Below are 9,541 nucleotides of genomic sequence, written 5' to 3' on the forward strand. Positions count from 1 at the left end.
TTTTTTTTTTGAGACGGAGTTTCATTCTTGTTACCCAGGCTGGAGTGTAATGGCGCGATCTCAGCTCACTGCAGCCTCCGCCTCCTGGGTTCAGGCAATTCTCCTGCCTCAGCCTCCCGAGTAGCTGGGATTACAGGCACATGCCACCATGCCCAGCTGATTTTTTGTATTTTTAGTAGAGACAGGGTTTCACCATGTTGACCAGGATGGTCTCGATCTCTTGACTTCGTGATCCACCTGCCTCGGCCTCCCAAAGTGCTGGGATTACAGGCTTGAGCCACCGCACCCGGCCCCTTTTTTTCAATATATAACATTATTTTACAAAATCACATTGCTTGGGGTATTTTTCTAGCTGTATTCCCAATATAATCCAATTAATATCTATGTAAGCCCTGTTCTGAGAAGCTCAAGGATTTTTACAAACATTATCTCATTAATACTTATAACATCTCTAAGGTAAACCAGGGAAAAAGATGAAATTATGAATCCATAATCCACATGAATCCATGAATTCATAAATTCCACAAATTCCACTCATCAAAAATTCCATCCATTTTGCAATTTATGATGCATTTTGTGCATCATTTTCTTTCTAAATACACCTAAGGTACCTATTTACTCATTACAACTGGATTGGCCTATACCAAAAATGTTTTCATTATTTACTTAAGAAAGCAAAAATTTCACAAAGTGTTACAAATAGTAAGCAAAATACAGAACATCATAAAAATGATGAATCTAATCTCCAAATAGTACTTCAGCTAACAAGAAAACTGGAAAATATTTAGGAATCAGATACATTATTTTCTTCAAACTTTAGTAATCAGAGACCAACAGCTTTAGCTTCTTTCTGCTCCCAATAATTTGGTTCTTTTGTGCTAGGATCTTCTAGTAAACCTTAGTGACTGCCCATCTAGGAACCATTTCCTCCTCTCCTTTTTTTAAAATAAATTTTATTATATACATTTAAGGTATACAACATGTCATGAGATACAACTAGATAGTAAAAAGGTTACTATAGTGAAGAAAATTAATATACCTATTGTCTCACAGTTACCTGTTTTTGTGGCAAGAGGAACTAAAATCTACTCATTCAGCATGCGTCCCAAATATAGTATAATTTTATTATGCATAATCCTCATGTTGTAGATTACACCTCCAGACTTATTCATCTTACCTATCGATGCTTCCCCTTCTCCTACGTTACCGGGATCCCACTTTCTTCAGGTAACATTGTGCTCAGCCCCAGGAGATAAATCATGATTGATTAGATAATCCCGATCCCCTTTGCCTGTAATTGGTCATGGTCTAAAACTGGCCTATAAGTTGAAGGAAGGTGCTGGAGGTCCCTTCCTCCCTGATAAGAGGGTAGCAAGAGTAGAGTAGGTTCTTTTGCTCCCCAGCCAATTTCTTTGTGCTTACAAAGTTGTCAGGTTGAGACCTGATAGAGCTGAGATACTATCTTCAGACACGAGGGGAAGACCAAGAGAACTTCCATGATCCTTTCTCTGCACTCAGACATAAATCACAGAGTCTCATAGCTTCTGTTTACATGAAATAAATGTTATTTTCACCTAAGTCACTGAGGGTCAGATACTCTGTACCCTGAAGTTGAAAGCATTCTGATTAATACAGACGGACCAAAAAATCAGGCAAGAAGGGAGGTAGCGATTAATCATTGAGCACTATGACTTCTGAAATTTCATTTAATCTTGACAACAGCCCAATAAAAATTATTAATCTTTTTTTGGCTTGTTTTTACAGATTAGAAAACTAAGGCTTAGTAAAGTTATATAATTAATAGTAACAAAGCTGAAATCTGATTCCAGACCTGATACCAAATCTCAAAAATATAAAATCTCCCTCCCTCATTATTTACAACTAAAAAAAAAAAAAAAACCCAAAAAACTAGAAGTGTTTTTAGCTAATAAAATTTGGGGAGAGCTAAAGAATATCATCCTTAAAACCTTGTCCTAAGAATCTACAGACTTCAACTCTATTTTGTATCAAAGTTATATGGGAGAAAAGACAAAAATATGTGTGCATGTGTAACAAGAGTTCCAGAATGTTTCGTACAATGGCAAAATCTCACAGAAAAAAGTAGAATGGACTCTAAGTGTAATATTTTTCAAGAATTAAATGTAATTTTTATTTTTATTTTATTTATTGTATTTAAATGCAATTATTCAAGAATTTAAAAATTTAAAAGTTAATGACAAATATTTCCTAAACTAAAAGAATAACTTCCTTATTTCAAACTATTACATTAACCAAGTAGGTATCAATACAGAAACCACAAAGTTTACACTTCCTCAATTCTAATCTCTTCGTGAAAACTGATTCAGAGTAAATCGTGGCAACAAAAAATTATATAAACTAAAAATCAGTGATGTCATTTTTTTATACAGAAATTTACTAGAATTGGATTTTCAAAAAAGCTATTTATGTCAACTCAACCAGACATATATTCACCTTACAATGCCTTTATTACTAACTAATTGAGCATCACAAAATGGGCATGCCAGATTTCTGAGCTTACACATGCAACTTACCTTCCCACATGCTCTGCAATGATGCCTCCTTTTGGTGAATGTAAACCTGGCTTCACATTTCATGCAATTTGGAGCCTGAGAATCCGGTACCCATACTGGAGCCACCTCACCCAGAGTGGTGAATGGCTTTCTGGCAGAAATTCCAAACTGACCAGCTCTGAGATCATTATCTGGGCTATCTGGAGCTAATGCAAGGCATGGTCTATTGGAGATATCAGCCTCATAATTTTCTAAATGTTCCCCATTTGTATCAACATTAGAGATGTTTCCCAAAGATGCACTGCATACATTGGTTGCTGAGTTTTCCCCTAATTTTGCTTTCCCAAGGATATCATTTTTATTTTTAGTATTATTTCCACTGTTTGCAGGAAGGTCATTTTGTAAATGGTCCGATAATGGCTTTGGAATTTGAAGTTTAAGATTAGAAGGTTGCTTGGGTCTTGCACCACCAAAAGGAACACTGATAGATGGCAGGCTTGCTACTAGCTTGGGGGAAGATTGCCCAAGCACTGATGGAACTTGACTACAGAAATTACGTAAATAATTTTTCTTCATTAGTTCACCAGGGCTGTTTAAAAGCAGTCCACTTCCTTCTGTGGCCTCATTTCCTCTCTGTTCATAAATATTTGAGTAGCATTCTGACTTGCTCTCCTCTATTTCTTTTTCTTCTGTTACTGAATCTTCTTTGGAGGGTAAAGTCTTTGGAACAAAAGAAACACCTGGGCTCTGCATTCCATAGGAATCACAACCATTAGATAGAGAATTTGCTGCTGGTGTATCTATAGTGGAGAAATCACATTCTTCACTTTCACTGATGCAAGTTCCTTTTAAATCTAGACCTGCATCTGCCAATCCAACACACTGTCCTCCACTATCACCATTAGTGTCCTCAGGCTGACTAATCTGTAGAAACTTTTCCTTTTCTTCGTTTATTTGGCTATCATTCATCTCATTTAGTTTAGTCAACTTCCAATTAGTCAAGTCCTGAGATTCAGAGAAATGCTCTGTGATATTAAGGAATTCTGTAGTGCCAAGAATTTCTTCGTGTTCATAACCTTCATTTTCAACAGCCCTAACTTCACTAGGCACAAGGAAATCTGAAAATCGTTCACAGTCATTATCCCTTCCAGACCCATTAGGCACATCTGGTTTGAGAAGCAAAGGTAAACCAGACCGGAGGGATTCTTCAGTTGTGCTCTCCTCTGCTGGCTCTTTATTCATCAAAATCCCCTCACTCATGTCAGAAAAGGAATTTGGACTCCCTAGATCTGTCCTAGGAGAGCTGATTTTGCCAGTGAGGTCCTCATCTGGTATACAGTTCTCTTGCTTTTTAATAATAGGACCTCCATCTGTTCCCTGGGATGAGATTACTGAATCAACTGTTAAGCTTGTAATCGTAGACATGGAAGGATCTCCACCTATACTTCCATCATCCATTAATTGTGAAGGGGAACAGACACTGGCTAGACTATCAGACGAAGTAGCACACAGATGGTTAACAGAACTCCCCTCTATTTTCGGTCTACTCAATGGATCCATTTGTTTCTCTGAGTTCATATCTTTTTCAGTGGACTCATTTATACTAAAACTAAACTGATCAGTTTGTCTGTTTTCATTATCCAGTGAACAGCTAAAAGCATCCATAAGGGATTGACTATTATAATTATTACAATCCTGTAAATCGTTTTGTAATGTCCTTTTATCACAGTTATGCATGACAGCTACAACAAGAACATTCTTCTCATCTGGCAGACAAGCCAGGTTTCCACATTTCTTCTCTCCTACTTCAACAGCACTGCATTGATCATCCCGACTATAGTTTCTCTTAATTAACTGATCTTCTGTAACAGCATTTTCATCAATCCACATTGTGGCAATCTCTGGATTTAGATTACAGTCCTGTCCATTAGCACAATGATCCTCTTCCTCTGTGGTCAGGGGAGCTGAATGAGCCACGGAGAAGACTTTCAGTTGTGGCTGTGACTCATTAGAAACTGCAGATTCATTCACACTGGCCAAAGCAGCGTTAAATGATAGCTGGTGAGAAGTGGGATCTAGAATCTTATTCCACTTTGTATCCAATAAAGTAGAAGAAACTGTTTCATCTGGAAAAAAATAAGTAATTATAATAAGTTTCCTGGTAACAATGGAAAAGCTACTATGACTAAGTTAATCAACATTTCCAACTATCTTTTGAAAATTAAATATTCCAAGGATGTAAGATTTCTAATTTGGGGCTAAAAAATATATATTTCAGACAATTCTCTGCAATTATATGTCACCAAATAGTAAAAATTCAGACTATTCCAAACAACAAAAGAATTATATCTCGGGCCAAGCAAGGTGGCTCACGCTTGTAATCCCAGCACTTTGCGAGACTGAGGCGGGTGGATTACCTGAGGTTGGGAGTTTGACATCAGCCTGACCAACATGGAGAAACCCCGTCTCTACTAATAATACAAAAATTAGCCGGACGTGGTGGCGCATGCCTGTAATCTCAGCTACCCAGCAGGCTGAGAACAAGAATCGCTTGAACCTGGGAGGTGGAGGTTGCGGTGAGCCGAGATTGCCCCACTGCACTCCAGCCTGGGCAACAAGAGAAAAACTCTGTCTCGAAAAAAAAACAAAATTCTACCTCAATCTAGTAACATAATTAAACTGACCCACAGGTGAATGGGACCCAGAAGAGGGGAAAGCACCCTTGGATTGAGCACAAGGCAGGACAGGAGCTAATCTAATGGATTAGATGGAAAAAATATTAGAACAGTGGTTAGGATACAGTAATTAAGAAGGAAGGAAAAGGAATAAATTTTCTGTGAAGACTGAATGCTCTATAATCTATATCATAATTGGATGTGGGTTTGTATGATATACCCATTTGTTAAAACTGCACAGTTGAGATCTATGCATTCTAATGTATATAAAATTTACCTTTAAAAAAAGTTGTAAGGCCGGGCGCGGTGGCTCAAGCCTGTAATCCCAGCACTTTGGGAGGCCGAGGTGGGTGGATCACGAGGTCAAGAGATCGAGACCATCCTGGTCAATATGGTGAAACCCCGTCTCTACTAAAAATACAAAAAATTAGCTGGGCATGGTGGTGCATGCCTGTAATCCCAGCTACTCAGGAGGCTGAGGCAGGAGAATTGCCTGAACCCAGGAGGCGGAGGTTGCGGTGAGCTGAGATCGCGCCATTGCACTCCAGCCTGGGTAACAAGAGCGAAACTCTGTCTCAAAAAATAAAAAAATAAAAAAATAATGAAGTAGGGAGAAAGTGATAAAGGTATAAATGAAACAAAATGGCAGCATATCAAATCCTGTGAAAGCTGGATGATGGGTAGACTGGGGTTTATTATACTTTATGTATTTTTTAAATTTGCCCAACACATGTTAAAAACGTTGCCACAGTATGTGAAATTCCGCTTACAACCATGTCACAATACATTATTAATCAGGTTCATATTATTATCTGAGGACAATGGGTGAAAAGTACTCATTTATCATACTATATCAACCTGCTTATAGTCTACCAATAAGCATAATTTCATATAATGTTTCTTTTTTTCTTTTAATTTCTTGATAGTAGTTCTCAAGGAATTTTTTTTTTTTTTTGAGACAAAGTTTCGCTCTTGTTGCCCAGGCTGGAGTGCAATGGCACGATCTTGACTCACTATAGCCTCGGCCTCCCGGGTTCAAGCAATTCTCCTGCCTCAGCCTCTTTAGCAGCTGGGATTACAGGCACCCACTACCATGCCCAGCTAATTTTGCGTATTTTTGGTAGAGACGTGGTTCCACTATGTTGGCCAGGCTGGTCTCAAACTCCTGACCTCAGGTGATCTTCCCTGCCTCAGCCTCCCAAAGTGCTGGGATTACAGGCTTGAGCTACTTCAACAGGCAGCTCTCTGTTTACTTTTTAACAGATCATAACTACAATGGATAAGTTATTCTCTCAAGTTACAGGGCTATTGATAAGTAAATTAGAGAGATAAGGAAAAATGCACTCCATGTCTTTCCTGCTTGTTTTCTCCAGTATCTCTGATAATCATGGGCCTGAAATTATGCAGATATATTTGTAAACTAAATCCTCATCTGTAACATTAATCTTCAATGTGTCCATAGCACCTTAATCCAAACTCTATAAAGGCATTTACTGCGCTGAAATGCAATGGTTTATTCACTCATCTCTTTCAATCACTGAATGATTTCTGAATGCTGAAACCATTTCTTTCCATCAATATAAGTCCTCACTTTGCATAGTGCCCGACAGATTTTAGATACACAATAAACATGTGAGTATCTACCATAGTAAATGCATTAGGATTGAGGAACACGAAGATTAAATGATAGCTCTTTCCAAGAAGTATATAATCTCATTGGGAGAATAAGTGATAGATACTAATATCTAATCAGCAGTATGGAATAGCACAGATACAGTAAGTCCTCACTTAACGTTGTTAAGTTCTTGGAAACTGCAATTATAAGCAAAACAACTCATTGTATAACAAGGCCAATTTTACTACAAGCTAATTGATATAAACAACAGTTAAGGTTCTATGGCACCTTAACAGTTATGTTCTATACAGTACATCATTTTGCTTAAAATCAGTTTCCAAGAACTTATCAAAGACACTGAGGACTTAGTGTATTTGAAAACTATTATGTGGAAATAGAAAATTAATTCAGAGGAGAAGGATATTTTCCAGAATGAGGTAAGCGAGCTTGAATTCATGGAGGCAGGAAGAACTGGGCTACACTTCAAAAACAGTTTGAAAAGAAAGCATTAGTAAATAGAGGAATAAGAAAAAGCATATCCCTAAATGTAAGAATTTAAGGAAGCAATAAGTAAATCAGTTTGAGTTGAGGAAAGAATTAGTGTAAAGAAGCAGTGAAAAGAAGTTAAAAAGGGCACAAAACTCAGATTGTGTGAAGAATGAGCTTAGTATCCTCTGAAATGTTAAATCCTGAATTTACCAAATTTGGACCAGTAGAGATTTGAAATTTAGTAACACAGGCTTCCTTAAAAGGGGAGGGAAAAAAAAAAAAAAGCAACGAGGTCATATTTCCAATATGGTTCCTGGAAATAAAAGAGTTACAGCTTCTTACAAGAATATTTAGCAACATTCAATCAGAAATGATCAGATATTAAAATTTTCATTATTCAACCACCTCCTACCTGGGCATAATGTTAACTGCCTAGTGTCACCACAGTCTGTGGTTTACTTTCTCATTTAAAGTAGAAAGTAAAGTAACACAAAACGAGAAATCATTTTATTTAAAGTATATTCTCTAAGATATCATGAGGCTAGAAGTGATAGTTTTTAATGCAACGGGTAGTGAAATTCAAAACAAGGTTCAAACAAATGAATTACAAAGTTACAACCAATAAGCTGCAGAGGCTGCAGTGAGCCAAGATCATGCCATTGCACTCCGGCCTGGGTAACACAGCAAGACTCTGTCTCAAAAAAAAAAAAAAAAAAAGAAAATAAAATTTCTTAAAAGAGACAGAAGCGGGGGAAAAAAAAAAAAAGAAAGGAAGTAGGGTAAAGAGAACATAGGAGGAGTAGGGTAAAGAGAAAGAAATTTAATTATGGCTTACTCATTCAAGTGAAACCAAGAGGGAAATCTAGAGAACAGTCTTCCCTAAATAGAAGTGAATCTTGTCCAGGCGTGGTGGCTCATGCCTATAATCCCAGGACTTTGGGAAGCTGAGGAGGGAGGACTGCTTGACACCAGGAGTTTAAGACCAGCCTGGCTAACATGGTGAAACCCCTTCTCTACTAAAAATACAAAAATTAGCCAGGTGTGATGGCAGGTGCCTGTAATCTGGAAGCTGAGGCACAAGAATCTCAAGCCAGGGAGGCGGAGGTTGCAGTGAGCCAAGATGGCATCACTGCACTCCAGCTTGGGAGACAGAGCAATACTTCGTCTCAAAAAACAAACAAACAAACAAAAGAAGTGAATCTTAAGTGGGCATTTCTACTGAAGCTTGAGAAAGTATAATTAACCATTTAAGCAGTTGTGATGTAAATAGTTTTAAATGTATCTTTATTGGGCAATCAATATGAAATGAGCTATTTTTCTTAGTTTGGGAAATGCAAGCACATTTCGTGACCACACATTCATTGTAAAGGATAGGTAAAGCTCAGGCTCTAGTGTTACACTGCCTGGATTCTAATCCTGCCACTTGTTCGCAAGATTGCTTTGAGAAAAGTGCTTAACGTCTCTGTGCCTGTATTCACATCTATAAAATGGCAATGAGAAGGTCTGTGGGATTGTATCTAAATATTCCTTATTTGGTGCTAAAAATATTATTTCTTCCTCTGTATATTATTAAATAATAATATTATCATTAAGTCATCAGACCTGATTTTATTTTTTAAGTACTGCATCCTCTTATAGCCCCACATTCTCTATACCACAAATGCAAAGATTCACCGATATAAATTCTCACCTTCGTTTTGTTCAAATTCATCTAACACCTTGTCCAGGTTGTAAGCTTCTGCTTGGAAGTAATTCTCCATCGGTGAGGAAACACCACTTAAGAGACTTGTTTAAACCTAAAAAGTAAATGTGTATTACAATTTGAATAATTAAAATATAATTCATAAATCTTAAGTATATACACAAGGATAAAATCTCTTATAAATATTTTCAGATAATAGTAAACTATAAAACTTGGCATCCACTGGATATATTGTAAGATCGCTAAGCTAATGAATTCTAGAAACCTGTAAGCTGACAATCAACAAAATATAACTCAACATAAAAGGAAGACTTGGTGATCATTTCATGCTTCAAAAGACACATTTCAGATGCTAGGAAAGGAATCACTGTTTGGTATAAAATTATGTTTCTATTAAAAAACAAAGCTTACATAATATTTTTCAAATGGGAAATGACACGAAAGTTTAAGTACAGGAGTAAGAGATACTAGTTCCAAAATGCTAATGATGACTCTGACCTGGTCATTCTTTTTTTTTTTTTTTTTTTTT

At 37.1% G+C, this 9,541-nt stretch overlaps 1 protein-coding gene across 2 annotated transcripts in view; it reads right to left on the bottom strand.

Moving 5' to 3' along the window:
• The window catches only part of ZFYVE9 (zinc finger FYVE-type containing 9), a 132,662-nt gene that overhangs the window by 114,214 nt on the left and 8,907 nt on the right, over nt 1-9,541 (bottom strand). For both annotated transcript variants that reach the window (XM_032297014.1, XM_032297015.1), the window contains exons 2-3: nt 9,001-9,106; nt 2,553-4,657 (exon numbers count right to left, since the gene is read on the bottom strand). In XM_032297014.1, the coding sequence (XP_032152905.1) occupies nt 2,553-4,657; nt 9,001-9,070 (2,175 nt within the window). In that variant the 5' untranslated portion in view covers nt 9,071-9,106. The remainder of the gene's footprint in view (nt 1-2,552; nt 4,658-9,000; nt 9,107-9,541) is intronic.

The sequence above is a fragment of the Sapajus apella genome, unplaced genomic scaffold (genome assembly GCF_009761245.1).
Source record: "Sapajus apella isolate SASKATOON/1434 unplaced genomic scaffold, GSC_monkey_1.0 scaffold36, whole genome shotgun sequence".
Lineage (NCBI taxonomy): Eukaryota > Metazoa > Chordata > Mammalia > Primates > Cebidae > Sapajus > Sapajus apella.